The sequence below is a fragment of the Lissotriton vulgaris genome, chromosome 5 (assembly GCF_964263255.1).
Source record: "Lissotriton vulgaris chromosome 5, aLisVul1.2, whole genome shotgun sequence".
NCBI lineage: Eukaryota > Metazoa > Chordata > Amphibia > Caudata > Salamandridae > Lissotriton > Lissotriton vulgaris.
The window spans coordinates 1,376,091,229-1,376,110,137 of NC_141693.1; the positions used below are offsets into that span (position 1 = coordinate 1,376,091,229).

The 18,909-nt window shown below is 48.0% G+C and overlaps 1 protein-coding gene across 1 annotated transcript in view; it reads right to left on the reverse strand.

The window, feature by feature from the left end:
• LRIG2 (leucine rich repeats and immunoglobulin like domains 2) overlaps window positions 1-18,909 on the reverse strand; it is a 384,256-nt gene that overhangs the window by 232,381 nt on the left and 132,966 nt on the right. Inside the window, exon 7 of the mRNA XM_086923328.1 lies at window positions 2,016-2,159. Coding sequence (XP_086779454.1) covers window positions 2,016-2,159 — 144 coding nt within the window. The remainder of the gene's footprint in view (window positions 1-2,015; window positions 2,160-18,909) is intronic.

Consider the following 18,909-nt stretch of genomic DNA (forward strand, 5'->3'; position numbering starts at 1 on the left):
GGATAGCATTAGGCACAAAGAAGTATTTAAGTGAACATTTTATTTACATGTGGAAGTCTGTAATATAAAAAGTACTTGCTATCAAAATATATATAAAAATACTAGTTATTTTAGGTCTCGCCTGAGCCAGCGCGCTCGCGCAGCCCTGAGAGGCTTCTAGTAAACACTTTCAATTCGGAGCACACTCGTGCATGTGCTTTTTTTTTTGCTCACACGCTATTGGCCTTTGTGTGCACTTTCTAAGAAAGACAGCACGTAATTGGCTAAAGGCGTGTGCATGTCCCGCCTTCTCTCTCCCCGGCCTAGGGAGCTTGGGAGCGAGCAGCAGCAGGCAGGGTGACAGCTGCATACCTTTTCTTTTTTTTTACTCTTGTTTATTACCTGCAAATGAAATATTTATGTGAGCTAGATTCACAATACAAATTGTACGATGAAATAAATCAATAGGAAACTAACTCAGTGCCGAGAGTCTCTCCGTACTCGCAAACTGGTTGATAATTTTAATAATCCAGATGAAACATACCTTGATGAAATGCAAGTTCACAATTCGAATTTTGTTATAACCCATTACCGTACGTGGATTTAGGAATTTTAACATGTGGCTAGAGAAACTCACACAGGAAAAAAATAGTAACTTGGGCCAAAATGCATTATTAGACTTCTCTATCCAAATCCAAGTTACAATATGAATTATATGGAATTGAAATTGTTAAGTACAATAAGATTAAAGGTCGACAAGTCGGCAGAAACCTTTAAAACAGTGATCTACGAAGTGCGCAGAATAGATTGCATTCTGGCAGTGAACGCACGCAGGCTCCAACAAAGGCTTTAGAACCCCTCTCCTGCAGATATATGGTCTGTTCCTTGGTGGTTCAAGGCAGATTCCGTAAAGGTGTCCACATTCCTCCTCGGAGACTCCTTTCAGGTAAAAACGTGTTCCTAAAGCCTCCCTTGTGCTGTACTACCTCCCTACCATTTACCTTGTAAATCAAACACTGCCCCCCCCCACCCCCCCACAGGCACCATTGCACTACTAGTGTTCCGTGGGCAGGGACGCTGAGGTTTGTCCGTTTGCCACAGGAGCATGGCGACATACAGACCCCGAGGACGACTATTATTTTTTAACCAAGTACAAAAAAAACCCACTTTTTTTTGTTTAGTGTGTAGTTGCCCACAAAGTCGCCGTACAGACTATGGACTTGAAACCATATCTGACAATCAACGATTCATTATAGCAAACTTGAAACACTTTCCGAAGATAAACATTTTAAAATTTTTCTCACGTTATTTCCAGAATTAATTTAACAGAACTGCATCAATTAAAAAACAAGCATTTGCAATGCAATAAGGTCTCGCATTTATGCAAGTTTGAGCTATTATCATAGCAAATACTAATGCCTTTTGTTTTTGTTTTAAAAACATAAAAAAAAAGGCATTGTCATTAAAATGCCAATACCTTAAACTCGCGTAACTGCGAGACCTATTGCATTGCTGGTCTAAATTGGTCTCAGATTTTTTTTATTGGGTGTGTCATTTATTACGTCTGTGAGCACAACAAATGCTTAGCACTACCCTCCGCTAAGTGTAAACTGCTCACCCACACTACCACAAAAGGCAGCATTTAGAGTTATCATTTTTGCCTCTGTAAACCAATAAGGGTTGCCTGAACTCTCTGCACATTGTTCTTCGTTTTGGTACACTACATATGTATATATAGAGCCAGCATCCTACAAAGAGTATAAACCCTGAGTCTATTTAAAAAAGAGAATCCCATGAGAATCTTACACCCTTCATTAAAATTAATATCCATAGCTCAAATAGTAATCGGCATCCTAGGAGCATTGACCTAGTAACAAAAACAATCCACCTTCAAATCTTTGATGTGCCTATCAGAGGGAAAATACAAGCTCTCCAGAGCATTTGCAAGTTTGCATGAATACATACACTGTTTAGATCATATCTCTTTCTCTCACCTTGAAAATATAAAGTAGAGCACGGTGCAGTTGAAAACTTACAGTTCGAGCAATCGCTGACAAAACTCCAAGGCATCTGGGATGATCCTCTGGACAGCATTCTGGCTGATGTAGAGATGCTGTAATGATCGCAAGCCGTATAGCCATCCCTTGTTAAGTTCTGTCAGGTTATTGTACTCCAGCTCCCTGCAGAATTTAAAGCATCAAAAAGATGTTCCATAGTGCATGAAAGATTTGAACATCCACTACTCATTGACCTTAGGCGCTATTAACTAGGTCACCCACTCTAACAGTTGTAACACCAAATAATTGAGAATCTCCATTTTCAGATAACAGTTAAGGACTACTTTTCTCACACAGCAGGTCTATAGTTGCTGAAACAGCTCTTAAATGCCTTTTTAACTCCTAGTATAATGTTGCAGGGCTTCAGCACCTTAATATTTCAATGGAAAGTGATGCAATTTAACCAAATCTATGCTCAATAGATACAAATGGAACAGAAATTAAGATTAAATTCAACATATAAAAGTGAAGCATTACACACATTCATTTCCCCTTAAACTTATAGATCTAGCTGAAACTTCACATTGGGCTTGCAAGGTACCGCGACATCTGTGTTGCAATAATTTAGACAGTACAGTCATTACTTCCTATATATACACAAAATACAGTCAGTATTATTTTGCGTTACATACACTATGTTCTAACCAAAAGATCAGGAAGTGGAAGGTACTCAGTGGTCACACCGTTAAACACATCTGCTATACATGGTTAAAAACAAGAACAGAATGTAAAACAAGCTCAAGTAGACAAGTGGTCCTGCTTAAGTGAACACCATATAGATTCCACATGGACACAAGTAACTCAAAGTATTAGTGAAATGCCAACAGAAAAGACACATGATAGGCCTACTAATGATAAGATCATGAATTCCATTCTTTCGTTTTAGATCCCCATTGTTACTTCGCTGACCATTTAACTTTTTTAATACCCTCCCAGTGCCCTAAGGTACAATCTCACTTCAATGTTTGTTCAATGTACTGCAGGAAAACTGCAAGTTGCTCAACTGTACACCGACTAGAGGTTAACTGTGAAATGTCAAAGTGCAGGCTGGTTGGTTTGATATGTCTGTCAGTGTGGGCCTTTTGCAGGTCTATATAAACACCAATAAATCTGGAAAGCACGTTAGACTATTTTATTCATGCTTCATGCGGAAGAGAGACGGTGGCAGAGTCTCCATTCCGCTTAGCTTGTTGAAGGAAACACGAACGAACGTGCCTCGCGCTGCACTGAGTACTGATGCATGTAAGAATTGTGATTTGCCTGCATAATTTTTAAAATTCATTGTTGATCTAAAAACGATGTTTTAACCTGTGTACTCATTTTTAAAAAACACTCACTCAATTTAAACTGCACGCATTGTAAAATCGCCACACTTGGTGCTTTGTGCGATCTATACCTTCGCCCCTACCCTGATTACAAGGGGGAGGGAATACTCGTAGTAAGCTGAGAAGCCTGTGCTCGTCATCACTCCTGCCCGCCCCGGTCCGACGCGGTAGCCAGTACTGTTGCGCGGAGGGCGGGTCAGGGAGAGCCAGTCACTTCCTGCGGGGGCACTTCCCGAGCGGTTAGCGCTCTAGTGGATGCTTCTTGAGGGCCTATTTAGCCATCGCCCCCTATAAGCGCGCGATTGCGCGCAGCGTCGCCAAAGCGACGCCGAAGGCCAGCCAAAGAGCTGCCCGTCTGCGCCCGTCCGCGGCATAGGGGCCATGGGCCCAAGCACTGTGGACTCCGACACTGCAGGTACGAGATACATTACTTATCCCGCCGAAATACTTCGACTGCTACAACCCACGGGGAATTGTGATACTCGTTTATCTTGTAAACAGCTCGAGGGCTGCTTCTCGTGCCTACAATGTCATTTTCAATCAGATGTGGTAAGAAATAGCACCCACGACAATGTTCCTACATTAACATCTCCTATGGAACTTAAATGCTTTCTTTTAAATGTACGGTCCCTCCCTAAACATCAACTGCAGATTTGGGATCTGATTTTCACTCAGCAGCCTGATATATGTTTTTTTACTGAAACATGGTTGAAACCCCATACGATAACAGCGATCACATTAGGGGTCCCAGCAGGCTACAGGATCATACATGTTGATCGGCCAATTAAAACAGGAGGTGGATTAGCCATCATATTTAAAGACACTTATAAGGTTGCAATTTTAGAACAAAGGTCTAGTCCTTTACTGGAAATTATGTTCTTTAAGATCAACTTAGCAGGTAACATTTCTTGGAAAGGTGCACTGATATACCGCCCACCAGTCCCCAATTCAGACTTTGCTCTGTCCCTTCTGGAGCTATTAGCCCCTCACATTAAGGCCAAGGAGGATTTTATCCTCCTTGGGGATTTCAATATACACATGGATAATCCTGCACATCCAGAAACAACTCAATTAACAGCTGACTTGTCCAATCTTGGGCTAAAGGCAATAAATAGTGGTGCTACACATACAGGTGGTCATACCCTGGATTCTATATTCTCCAACTGCACTAAAATAAGATGTCTACCCGCCAAAGAAGTCCATTGGTCAGACCATTTTTTGATCGAGTTCCATCTGGCTGGACCGACTTAACGACTGCACAGAATACCGCCCCCACCAATTTTTCGTCGCCAATGGCACAAAATATCTGTGGAAAATCTGCGAGAATATTGGCAACAACCATTATTTACAGACACAGACTCAGCAGAGTCTGCATTGGAAAAATTTAATAATTCTCTTAAATTAGCCAGACACCTTGGCCCCTCTTAAACTCCATAAGCAGTATCCTCCAACCAAACAAGAAAAATGGTATACCTTAGACCTTAGGAAAGAAAAACAGAAATGTAGGCGGTTAGAAAAAGCATGGAGGAAATCAAAAAATGAAAAGGAAAGGAAAATCTTTCAAGAGGCCCAGTCAATTTATGACAAAAATATAAAGCTAGCAAGGAAAAATAATCTCTCCTTACAACTTGCAGAGGCAGGCAACTGTCCAAGAGAATTGTTCAAAATCTTGCAAAGCTTTGTAAAACCCACAGCTAGTGAGAGCCCCGATGATGTATCACAAACACTTTGTGATGACATTTCTATGTTCTTCGAGGACAAAATGAATCTTATTTACAACAAAATTATGGCCTCTCTGGATGCAGGAACCCCGACTTCCCTCCCAAATGATCCACCTATACAGAATATAAACTCTTTTCTTACCATCCCACCAGTTAGTGATCTAGATCTTCCACTCCTCATCAACCACATGAAAACCGGGTCTCCCAATGACTACCTTCCTGCAAAAATGGTGGCCCCTTTGATCTCCCTCTTGGGACCCTCTATTCAGTCAGTGATGAATATCTCACTGGCTAAGGGACAAGTCCCAAGGGAATGGAAGATTGCGGTGGTAAACCCAATAAGGAAAAAAGCGGCCTCCCCCTGGACAGATCTCTCTAACCTCCGGCCCATCTCCCTCCTACCTTACATCGGTAAGATGACAGAGAAGCACGTGCACACCCATTTATCAAATCATATCGAGGCAGCGGAAGGCCTGGACCCTTCACAATCTGGGTTCAGGCCCAATCACAGCACCGAATCGGCCCTACTAGCAGTGACCAATAACATCAGGATGACACTGGATGGGGGGGGGGGTCTATGATTCTGGTGTTGTTGGATTTATCCGCTGCCTTCGATACGGTGTCTCACGAAGTGCTTCTCGGCCGTCTGAGGGATGTGTGGCTGGGAGGTGTAGCCCTGTCTTGGATGGAAAGCTTTCTCTCCTGCCGCTATCAAGAAGTCAGGCTGGGCTCCCATAAATCCATCTCTAGGGAGCTCACCAGGGGTGTGCCACAGGGCTCATGCCTAAGCCCCACATTATTTAATGTGTATGTGGCCCCCCTGGCCGACTTAGTGAGGTCCTTTGGGTTTACCCCGGTGTCCTACGCCGATGACACCCAACTTCTGTTCCCTTTCAAAACCTTTACACCTGCTCTGCAAAAATCTTTTGCAGAAGGCATGAGGGCAGTGCCAAAGTGGATGGCTGAGAACTGCCTACAATGTAATGTGGGCAAAACAGAAGTATTACTGTTTGGGGAGGCGATGACATTGTGGTCTGTTGAGTGGTGGCCTTTAGAACTGGGACCTGTTCCCATCCCAAAGCAGACCGTGAAAAACTTAAGAGTGCTATTCGATCAAGCCCTGACATTTAAAGACCATGTCAACCAAGTTGCCGGCACATGTTTTAGGGCCATTGGACTGTTGAGAAGGGTGTTCCCCTATCTACCCGACAACCACAGGAAGACTTTAGTCCAGGCACTAGTTATTAGTAGATTGGACTACTGCAATGGCCTTCTTTTATCAACCAATGAAGGCCAATTTAACAAACTGCAAGTAGTCCAAAACACGGCGGCGAGGTTAGTCCTTAATGTTCCACCCAGGACTCCCTCCCGACCTCTACTGGCTGAACTCCACTGGCTGCCAGTGCGGCAACGCACTAAGTTTAAAATTTTGTGTACTATTCACAAATGTCTGATAGGAAAGGGCCCCAAATATCTTACAAAGGCCTTTCAACCCTATGTCCCAGGCCGCTCCTTACGATCCAGTAACCTCCATCTACTACAGGTTCCTAAAATAAAAAAGTCTCGACAAGGAGGCCGTGCTCTGGCACACACTGGACCCGCTCTCTGGAACTCCCTCCCCCTAACATTAAAACATATTACTAATCACCTATCCTTCCGAAAAACCCTCAAAACCCACCTTTTCACTAGTAGTTAAACATTCATCATGCCCCAGTTACTCCTTGTTGCGACCTGGTACAGTATATGCTCCTTCTACTGGCAAAAGCGCGGAGATACCCCTTCGGGGTCTATTCAGGCGCTATACAAGCACATAAAATAAAATAAAAAAATATATTCCTGGAAAAGGTTTCTCACTAGGGGTTATATTCACTAGTCTTGTAGTATGGAACAAATACTGACCCACACCCCAAAGCATTGGTTCTTAACTATTTAATTTGTGGACCCCCACTTAATCATTACTGAATCTCGAAGGCCTACAATGAATTGGTATTGGAATCCAGGGACCCCCCCCAAGGATTCTTTACTGGAAGCCGGGGACCCCATGATAAGCTTTTTAAATGGTTTGAACCGCAAAACAATAGACAAAGAGTACAGATACAAGCATTAATCAAACTCCACAAATGATGAAATATTTTATTTAACTCACAAAAAATTAAAACAAAATACACATTTTAATGGAAAGGTTAGAGCTTTTCTAAATTCAATTGAGGCCACTCATCATCCCGACTAGAATCTATTTGATGCACTTGCACTGCTGCCATGAATCCATCAATCAATTAATTATGCAAACAGAATGTATTGCAAAGTACAAAATACAGATGAACAAACAGAAGTGAGAATTTGATGGGAAAAATGAATATGCCAGATTATTCTATTTAAAAGGTGGAGATGAGAAATCTTATGCGGTGCGTTTCAATGTGAAATAAAAAAAGCTAATGATTAGGTGGAAAGCAACCTTCAGCCACTTTATTCATGCGTAACGAATAGTTTCTTACCGGTCGGTGTAGTTTTGCAGCTTGAAGATCTTTCTGGATTCACTATGCTGTGCATTATTCCCGGTCTAGTGGTTGGGTTCGGAATCGTAGGGTTTTTTTTTTTTCGTAGCCCATGTGGGCGTCGATGTCCCACCTTTTGGTGTACTTCCTGTGACGTCGGCACGCTTCCTGCGGAAGCTCCCACCTTTGGGTGCCATCTTCGGGTTCTTTTTTCTTGTTTTTGTTTTCTGTTTTGAATCCTCTGGCCATGTTCTCTATTCCTTTATTCAGTAAGTGTTTTTTTCCGCTTTGTCCTTTAAGGGGTCTCCTTCCATATTGACCTTGCATTTCCACCTTGTTCTCCTGCCTCATCTTTCTGGCGGAGGTGGGTGGGTTCACTAGTGAATCCAGAAAGATCTTCAAGCTGCAAAACTACACCGACAGGTAAGAAACAATTCGTTTGGCAGAGTGACTCTTTCTGGATTCACTATGCTGTGCATAGATTGTGTAGCGGGTTGTTATCTTTATGGCAGCTGGGTGGAAGATGAGCATTGGTTGTTGAATAAATGTTGAAGCACTTCTGTCCTACTTGTGATTCCTTGTTCATTTGTATATCCACACAGTAGTGCTTAGTGAACGTATGCACTGAAGCCCATGTTGCCGCCAGGCATATGTCATATATGGGTGTGTTAGCCAGAAAGGCTATTGTTGCTCCTTTTTTCTTGGTAGAGTGGGCTTGTGCCCCTTCTGCTAGTTCTTGGCCTGCCTGTCTGTGGCAGAATTGTATAGTTTGTGCGATCCATCGTGCGATGGTTCCCCTGGTTACTGGTCTAGCCAGGAAACTACTTGCGAAGGACACAAAACTGCTTTGTTTTCCTGTGCTCTTTAGTTCTTTCTATGTAGTGCATTACTGCTCTTCTAGCATCCAGAGTGTGCAGTGCACTCTCTGCGCTTGAGGCCGGTTTCTGAAAGAAGCTTGGTATTTGTACTGTCTGGTTGATGTGGAACCTTGAAACCACCTTTGCATAAAGTGTGGGTCAGTTCTCATTACCACCCTATCATTGTGTATTTGGATGTAGGGTTCTTGTAGCGTTAGCGCTTGTAGTTAGTTTACCCTGCGCAGCGAGGTGTTTGCCACCAGGAAGGCTGTTTTCATTGTCGGCATTTGTAGGAAGGCCTTATGAATGGGTTCAAAGGGCGCTTTCATGAGATCTGTTAGGACTAAATTAAGGTTCCATGCCGGTGGCGGCATCCTCTTTGGTGGTGCGATCCTCTTTGCCCCTTCCAGGAATCTCTTTACTATCTGTGATGTAAAGAAGCTCTTCCCTGTTTCTGCTCTTGTGTAGGCTACTATCGCTGCTAGGTGTACTCTTAGCGAGGATGAACCTAGTTTTGCTTTTAGCAGGTGCGTGAGATATCTTAGCACTGTTGATTACCTTATCTTCTTGTGTAGCTTCTTCTTGCTGCACCATTGTGTGAACCTCTTCCATTTTGCCACATAGCACCTTCGTGTGCTTGGTTTCCTTGCCTCTCGTAGCACCTGCAGGGTGCTCTCAGGTAACTTTAGGTGTGCAAACTATGTCTTCAGGAGCCATGCTGCTAGGCGGAGGCTCTCTGGCTCTGGTGTAGTACTTCTCCGTTTTGCATGGAGAGTAAGTCTTTCCTTTTCCCGAACTTGTGGGGTGCACCCTGTGCCATTTCCATTATCTGTGGGTACCAGGTCTGCCCTGCCCACTGGGGTGCCACCAGGATCAGTGTCATGTGCTGGTTCTGCACTTGTTGAGTACCCTGTGTAGCAAATGTTTTCGACCAGCTTATTCATAGGGCATTCCCCTGGGATCGCTCCTCCTGTTGCCTGGATGTGAAGTGTCAGAAGTTTGCATTCTGATGTGTTGCAAATAGGTCTATTGTTGGCGTTCCCCACCTCCTGAACAGCCTTTGCGTTTTCTGTGCATCGAGCTCCCACTCCTGGGATGCTGAAGTCTGTCTGCTGAGCCAGTCTGCTTTCACATTGTCCTTCCCTGGTAGGTGTATGGCTAGCAGGTCTGTTTTGAGTGGGATGTCCCATCTCCAGATTTCCTGCGCTAGGTTGGACAGTGCGACAGATTGTGTTCCTCCCTGTTTGTTGATATAGAACATCGTTGTCGTGTTGTCTGTTTGTATCAACACACTCTGGTTGTACAGTTTTTTCTGGAATGCCATCAGGGCAAGGAACACGGTCTTCAGTTCCAGGTAGTTGATGTGTCTGACCGCATCCGCTGGAGTCCACGGACTCCTCACTATGAGTTTGTTCACGTGTGCTCCCCATCCCATCCGGGATGCGTCTGCGGTGATAGTCACCGTTGGGCTTGGTGGTGTTAAGGGCTTCCCCCTCGTTATGATCTCCCTGTTCCACCATGTAATCTCCTCCTGCACTGCGTGCGTTACAACCACTAGATCTTCCCAACTTCCTGTAGCCTGTGACCATTGCTGTTGCAGCCATTCCTGGAATAGTCTCATGTGGAGCTGTATATTGGGGACCAGGTGTATGCAGGATGCCATCATCCTCATGATCTTGCTCGCTGTTCTCACTGTCAGAGCTCGCCCCATCTGGTAGTGGCGTGTCTCCTTCAGCAGGGCCAGTGTTCTCTTGTCGCTGGGGTACACCTTGCTCTGTATGGTGTTGATCTGTGCTCCTAGGAGGATCGTCACTTGCTCAATCAATCAATCAATCTCAGCATTTATATAGCGCACTACTCAACCAGAGGGTCTCAAGGCGCTAGGGGAGGGGGGTCCGCTACTGCTCGAACAGCCAGGTCTTGAGTTGCTTCCTGAAGGCGAGGTGGTCCTGGGTCAGGCGGAGGTGGGTCGGGAGGGAGTTCCAAGTCTTGGCGGCGAGGTGGGAGAAGGACCGTCCCCCTGTGGTGGCTCTTTGGATGCGGGGGACGGCGTGGCCGGTCGATCGAAGCTGGCGTTTGTAAGCGTAGAAGTTGAGGCGGCTGTTGAGGTATCCTGGGCCTTGGTTGTGTAGGGCTTTGTGTGCGTGGGTGAGGAGACGGAAGGTGATTCTCTTGTTGACTGGGAGCCAGTGCAGGTCTCTCAGGTGTCCGGAGATGTGGCTGCGACGGGGGAAGTCCAGGATTAGTCGTGCTGAGGCGTTCTGGATCTGCTAGAGTCTCTTCTGGAGTTTGGCAGTGGTTCCGGCGTAGAGGGAGTTGCCGTAGTCCAGAGGGCTGGTGACGAGCGCCTGGGTGACAGTCTTCCTGGTCTCGGTGGGGATCCACCGGAAGATCTTACGTAGCATGCGCAGGAGGTTGAAGCACGACGAGGAGACGGCGTTGACTTGTCTGGTCATGGAGAGGGAGGAGTCCAGGATGAAGCCCAGGTTCCGTGCGTGGTCTGTTGGTTTGGGTGCGATGCCTAGGGCGGGGGGCCACCAGGAGTCGTCCCAGGCGGAGGGTGAAGATCCCAGGATGAGGACTTCAGTCTTGTCCGAGTTCAGTTTCAGGCGGCTGTTCTTCATCCATTCGGCTACCTCTTTCATCCCTTCGTGAAGGTTGGCTCTGGCGGTGGCGGGTCGTTGGTGAGGGAGAGGATCAGCTGGGTGTCGGCGGCATAGGAGAGGATGTTGAGGTTGTGCTGGCGTGCGATGTCTGCGAGGGGGCTCATGTAGACGTTGAAGAGGGTTGGACTGAGCGAGGAGCCTTGAGGAACGCCGCAGATGACTTCGGTGGCTTCTGATCTGAACGGGGGGGAGGCGGACTCTGTGTCCTTCCGGCGAGGAAGGAGATGATCCACTCCAGTGCCTTCTCCTGGATTCCGACGTTGCTGAGGCGCTGCACTAGTGTACGGTGGCAGACAGTGTCAAAGGCCGCGGAGAGGTCTAGGAGGATGAGGGCTGCTGTTTCTCCGTTGTCAAGCAGGGCTCAGATGTCATCGGTGGCTGCGATCAGGGCGGTCTCGGTGCTGTGGTTGGCCCGAAAGCCAGACTGCGAGAGGTCGAGGGATCCGTTCGTCTCAAGGAAGGCGGCCAGCTGCTTGTTGACGGTCTTCTCGATGACTTTTGCAGGGAACGGGAGCAGCGAGATGGGGCGGTAGTTCTTGAGGTCGGTGGGGTCGGCTGATGGCTTTGGTAGAGCGCTGAGTTCGGCATGCTTCCAGCTCTCCGGGAAGGTGGCGGTGTCAAAGGAGGTGTTGATGTCCCGCAGGTGGGGTGCGATGACAGCGTCGGCCTTGTTGAAGACGTGGTGAGGGCAGGGGTCGGTCGGAGATCTGGAGTTCATCGTGCGGACGGTGTCTTCGGTGCTGATCGGGGTCCAGGCGCGGAGGGTGGTGGTGGGGGGCGGTGGTTCGGTCGTGGCGTGCGTCGGTTGAGTGCTGAAGCTGTTGTGTATGTCCGCGATCTTGTTGTGGAAGTAGGAGGCGAGGGAGTTGCAGAGGTCTTGCGACGGGGTGATGTTGTTTCCGGCGTTGGGGTTGGAGAGCTCTTTAACGATGTTGAAGAGTTCCTTGCTGTTGTGTGCGTTGTGTTCCAGTCGTTCCTTGAATGCAGTTTTCTTGGTGGCGTGGATCAGTTGGTGGTGTTTTCGGGTGGCGAGCTTGAGGGCAGTCATGTTCTCCGGTGTTGGGTCTCTGCGCCAGGCTCTCTCGAGGGCTCGGCAGTTCTTCTTGGAGCTCTTGAGTTAGTCGGTGAACCATGGGGCTTTGTTGCTGCCGGGTCTGCTAGGCGGGGTCCTCAGGGGGGCGAGGTCGTCTGCGCAGGCGCTGATCCACTTCGTGAGGTTGGTGGCCGCTTGGCTGGGGTTCGTTACTCTGGTGGGTGGGTTCTTGCTCAGGGAGGTCGCGAGCTGGTCGGCGGTGATCTTGTTCCAGCTTCTGCGTGCAACCTGTTGCTGGTGGTGGTGGATCGTGGTCCTTCTAAAGCTGAAGTGGCGCAGCTGTGGTCTGTCCAGGTGAGTCCGGTGGCGTGGCTGAAGGTGATGTCCTTGCTGGATGAGAAGACGGGGTCGAGTGTGTGTCCGGCGTAGTGGGTGGGGGTGGTCACCAGCTGCTTGAGTCCGAGGTTTGCGAGGTTGTCCAGCAGGGTGGTGGTGTTGCGGTCGTTGTTGTTCTCCAGGTGGAAGTTGAGGTCCCCGAGGAGGATGTAGTCAGCGGAGGGGAGGGCGTGCGGGCTGACGAAGTCGGCAATGTCTTCGCTGAATTGTGTGTGTGGTCCCGGGGGTCTGTAGATGAGGGTGCCTCTGAGGGTGGTCTTGGGGTTGATGTGGACCTGGAAGTGCAGGTGCTCGGCGGGTGCGAGGGTGTCGTCGGTGTTGGTCGTGATGCGGATGGTTTTCTTGTGGATGATGCCTCCTCCAGTCTGGTTGATGCGGTCCCTCCGGATGATCTTGTAGCCGTCTGGGATGGCGATGTCGGGCGCTGAAGAGGCGTTCATCCAGGTTTCCGTGAGGAAGGAGACGTCTGGGGCTGTGGTGTCAAGCAGGTTCCAGAGCTCGACGGCGTGTCTGTGGACGGAGCCGGTGTTGAGCAGGATGCATTTCAGGTGGCTGCTGCTGTTGCTCGTCTTGGTCGGTGCTGGAGTAGTGCAGGTCCGGATACAGGTGAACTTGCAGGAGTGGCAGCAGAAGGGTCCGTGGGTGCGTCTCGTGGGTGGCTCGGTAGCAGCCCGGGATTCGGCCAGCGTTGAGTGCATAGAGTTCAGTGGCGTCGTAGGTCCGGCGGGTGGGCTGGTGTCTGCGGGGGCCAGGGGTCATGGCACTGGGCGCGGTCCAGTCGCGGACGGGCACAGACGGGCTTACCTTTGGCGCACCTTCGCAGCTCAGTCGGCGCGCCCGCTGCGTGTCAACGCTGCGCGTGCGCACGGTCGCCATTTATGGCCAAGTGCAGGGAGGGAGGAGCAGCTGGGAGGCGGAAGCGGGGAGGAAGGGGGCGTGTCTACACTCCCGGCGACGGGAAGCGCGAGCGGGGAGCGGGGCGGGTGGGTGCAGGGGACAGCAGCACGGGGGGGGATACTAGCACAGGAGACAATGTAAACAGCACAGATACAGTAACAAGATAAAGTAACAAAGATACAGTAAAATAACGAACGAAGCTACACAATGGCACAAATGCGGCAAAACAACGAGCGGGGGGCGTGGCCCGAGGGCGGGAAGGCTCAGCAAGGCTGAGAGTACCGGCAGGCGGGGGCACACGCGGCAGCTGGTGGCCGTGCGGTGCGGGGGTGTCCTACGAGTTGCTCTGGTTCCACTGAGGCTTTTCCCCAGTGTATGGAGAATCCTAGGTCTGTCAGGGTCTCTGTGAGGGTCTCTGTGACCCGCTGTGTGTGTTCCTTGCATGTCCTGTGTGAACTTGCTTTTACTAGCCAGTCATCGAGGTAAGGGTATACGTGAATCCCTTCTCTGCGCAGGTACACAGCCACGGCTGCGAGGCATTTGGTGAACACCCTTGGTGCGGACTTTAGTCCGAAGGCTAGAGCTGTGAACTGGTAGTGTTCTTTGTTGATAGTAAATCTTAATAGATGTTTGTGCTGCCTGTTCATGGGGATATGCAGGTAGGCATCTTTTAGGTCTATGGTGGACATTAAGTCTCCGTCCCTCATCTGAGGAATGACCTCTTGGAGGGATGTCATTTTGAACGTAAGGTCCAGGATGGGTCTTAGCGTTTCGTCCACTTTTGGAACTAGGAAATAGTTTGAGTACACTCCCTTGTTCCTTTCTCTGAATGGAACTGGTTTGATGGCCTCCTTCCGGAGGAGTTCTTGTGATTCCTCTAGGAGTAGCGCTAGTTCTTTTCCTGAATGCGCCTTCCTTTTCGGTTTTCTGCTTGGTGGTTTCTTTACCAGCTCTATGCAGTATCCGAACTGTATGATGTTGAGTATCCATTTGTCTGTAGTTATCTTCTCCACTCCTGGAAGAAGTGTCTTAGTTTGCCTCCTACCGGTGTTGCATGTTTGTTGATGTTTGGTCCGTGTAACTCCCCCTTGTTGGTCTTGTTGTGCTCCACCCTCGGAGGGGTCATGTGGGTGGGCACGCTTTGCGTGACGGAGTCACTTAGAGGTGGGCTGTTGGCCCCCTCTTCTTGTCTGCCCTCGTCGATTTGCCCTCCCGCGAAAGGACTGGCCACGAGGCTGGTACTGCCAGGTTTGCTTTTACTGTCCCTGCTGGGATTGGTGGTCGCCCTGGTGCACTTGCTGGAATGTCTGGTGTGACGTTCCTGGCTGGTTTCCTCCCCTTCCGGTTGGTCTGCGTGTCGGGGTACCCCTTCTCATCCCTCTGAATTGTAAGGCCCCCATGGACCTTGCCGTTACATTTTCTTTCTTGAGCTGGGTGAGTTTCTCATCCACCGGTGCCACGAACAGTGTCTCTCCATTGAAGGGAGTGCTTAGAATGTTGTTTTGCACTTCTGGCTTGAAGCCTGAGATACTAAGCCAGGCCTGCCTTCTTTCTGTGATTCCTATCATCATAAGTCTGCTGGATGTGTTAGCCCCATTCAAGGCGTTTTTCAGGCAAGCATTTGCTATATTTTTCCCCTCTGCCACCAGGTGTGATGACCTTTGCTGGTATTCCTCTGGGAGGTGCTTGAGCAGTTGCCCAATCTCGTCCCAATACTGGTACTAGTGTCTGTTCAGTAGGGCATTTGAGTGTCTAATGTGGCTCCCAGGAAAGATTTTCTTCGGCCCAGAATCAGATGGGATTTCTCAAAGTTGACAGAGACACAGAGACTGAAAAAGTGACAGGCACCTTTGAACATGTGCTTTTGCGGTTTCAAGGGAACAGGCCTTGATAAGGCAGTCGTCCATATATGGAAAAATGTGACTACCTTCCAAATGAAGATGTACTGCCACTGGAGCTAATACTTTTGTGAAAACTCAGGGAGCTGAGCGGAGTCCAAAAGAGAGGACCTTGAATTGAAAGTCCCTGCCAGCCACTCTGAATCTTAGGAACTTCCTGTGCCTGGGAAGGATGGGCACATGGAAATAAGCATCCTGAAGGTCGAGTGTTGCCATGTAATCCCCTTCCAAGAGAAACTGGAGAATTTCTTTAAGTGTTAACAACCCGAAAGAATAGTTTTTTTACGTATTTGTTGAGGGCACGCAGGTCGAGGATAGGGCGCCATTCTTCTGACCTCGAATAAAACCCTCTTCCTCTTTGAAGTTGGGGAACTTTTTTGATCTCTCCTTTCCAAATCATTACGTGTATTTGGGAGAACAGCTCCTTTAGATGAGCTGGTCGTGGACCCTTTGGAGGTGAATTCGGAGGGGATTTGACGAATTCCAATGCGTGGCCCCTGGCCACTACATCCAGGACCCACTTGTCTGTAGTAATCCTTAACCAATTCAATAAGAAACAGGATATTTTTCCTCCAATTTTCGGTTTTGGGATAGGTAGAGATGGTGGCAGGCTGTCTGTCTCATTTATTCTTGGAGGAGTCTCTTCCTCGATAAGAAGACTTCCTTCTTGCTTGTGAAAAATTGTTTCCTCGCTGACCGTACGTTTGTTGCTTGTACGGTTGGTATCTTTGATTATTTTGAGAGGTTTGATATGTAAGTTGTTGAGAGTAACCCCCTCCATTTGTAAAATTTCCACATTCTCTTGCGCAACGAAAGGACGACTTACGAAATTGTAGACTTCCCAGCAATCTTGCGGTCTGTCTCTTTCTTTATTGTCTGTAATGCTTCATCCACATGTTGCCCAAAGAGAAACTCCCAATCATAAGGCATGTCTATGATCTTTGACTGAACTTCTTGGCGGAAGGATTTTGATGTCAGCCAACCTTGCCTTCTCAGCACTGAAGCCCTTGCCAGTTGCCTGAAACCGGTAGCTGCTACATCAACTGCAGTATCAATGATCTCTGCAGAAGTACATTCTCCTTCATGCAATATCTTCTTTGCCTCAGATCTTTCGGGTGCCGGAAGCTTTTCTATGTATGGCGATATGTCTGACAACATCTGCTTGTCGTATCTCCCTAAAATCGCTACGGGAGTTGGCAGCACGCACAGTAGTTGCAGCTTTAGTGGAAACCTTTTTGCCGATGGAATCCAGCCGTCTGCCATCCCTGTCCGGTGGAGCAGTTATTTGCAAAGATGGATTTTGGGCGCGTCTTTGAGCCGCCTGGATGACAACTGACTCAATCTTCGACTGTCCTACAAGGCACGCTGGAGAAGTGAGAGGTGCCTTATACTTTTATCTACCCGAGCCAACACTGCCGTGAGAGAATTTTGTGCCGAAATTATCTTTAGGCCCTCTTTCCAAATAAAGTAAATTATTGGAATCGTCTTAACCTGTTTCTGTGGTTGATCTTTAAAATCATACACGAAACAGTCATCCTGTTCAGTTTCCATTGTGATTTAAAATCTTTTTGTCGCTCTTTCCATTATAAGGTGGAATCTCCGATATCAACAGGCAGAGAATCCGCAGCAGGTGGGTCTGTAGGAGAAGGAGTTTGTGTTAAATAATCATCCCACTCCGACAATACTGATTTGTCATCCACCTCTCCTTCTCGGTCGTCATCGGAAGTTACATCCCCCTGTGTGTGGTGAGATGGTATAGGAGAAGGAGGATCTGTAGATTGTTCCTCTGAAGCTGGTACCGGAGAAGATTGCCTTGAAGGTCTAAAGCTTGCCGTAGAAGCTTGAGGCATAGGCGTAGAAAGGCGTGATTCACCAGATTCGGATGGTGGAAACCGGCGATAGTATTCGTTTAGCATATATTGTAAATTGTTGAGGAGATCCAATGGCATCTGTGCCGTATGTCCAGAGGTAGTAGCCCAACCTTTAGGTTCAAGGAACTGTTGTTCTTCCTCCTCTTCTTGGTCCTCATCTTGGTACTTTATAAGCAGCTCCAATGGACTTCTGGCTGCACGAACACTCTCATACTCTTCATCCTCCTCAGAGTCTAACAATTGTTCTGGTAACTTCAGCAGGGAAAGAACTGTTAAAGAAGAACCCCGTCTTTCCAATAAGGAAGCTGTCGTAGACTGTGATGGCAATGAAACGGCCGACGACGCAGCAGACCAGACTTGTAACTCCTTACATGATGAGAGTGGAGACGTTGACTGGAGAACCGTCGGCGGTGCCACTGATGGAGAAGGTGTAACCATAGTGGCCATCGACGGGACAGTAACCTTCGTTGAAGGGACTTTCATCGTCGACGATGTTTTTGGCGATGTTCTTGACGACGAGGTGGTCTTCGTCGACGAGATGGTCTTCGGCGACGATGCGGCCGTCGACGGTAAGGTGGTCTTCGTCGACAAGGATTCCGCCGACGAAATGTGTGTTGTCTAGGTATGCTGCGACGACGATGCGCTCGTCAACGGGACCTTAAGAATCTTCGTCGATGATAGTGCGTCGGTGATCGCTGGCATTACCGTCGTCGACGTGTTGGGCCGAACTGCTACGTAGACCAGCGTCGAGGGAGAAGAGGTTGAAGACATTCCCATATTTGGCTTCGGCGATGAGTAGGTAATCGTCGACGTACTAGATGCGTCGCCAGTGATGCTCGTCCACGGAGACGCTGTCGTCAACTCAGTCATTTTCTGAGGTAAATATTTTTGAGATAGTCTCTCGGAAGATGAAGATTTTCTAGACTTTCTCGAGGGCGTTCCAGGACCAGATTTAGAAGGTGGAGATGCTTTTATTGAAGTAGAAGCCGAAGGCACACCACAACCCTTGGAGGATTGGGCTGTTCTCAACACCTTTGCCTCAGGAGAAGTAATCTCAACCTCAGCTCTCCTCTTTCTAGAGGACATAGTAAATCCCGAAGCTATACTCCCTACCTCAGAAAGAGGGTTATCCTGGTCCTTGATCTTCTGCAGCGACAGGAGAAGTTGACCTTCTCTGTCTCTGAGGGTCTTCTGAGGAAAAGTTCTGCAGATCTTACACTCCTTTACCTCATGATCTGGATATAGACAAATACATTTCTTGTGGGGATCTTCCTCAAAAAGCCTAAGCTTTCCACAAGATTCACAAGGTTTAAAGAGGGATTTAGAAGATGACATCTTCAAGAAGGAAAAAAACAATCAAGTTGTGAAGAACTGAGCGGAGCTCAGGGAGACTCCCTTCACACAACGTGCGGTAGAAAATCTGAGAGCCTGAGCCTCTGAGGAGAACATTCTGGTGGGTGCGGTCGGCTGATTGGCTGCAGTTTGGTCTATAGGATAGTCATGTGTGAGTTTTTTTTATACTGTAGCTTAGGGCTACTGTACTTCCTGGTTGGTTATTACTAAGGTTTTTGGTTTATTATAGGCATATTATTGCTTTTTTATATACCGTGGGACTCCCACTGCGACGACGGGGAATGATTCAGGCATGTGAATCTATGAAAGACACCCAAATACTGGAGAATCAATTCTCCTTCAATACTGAGGGTCCCTGAGG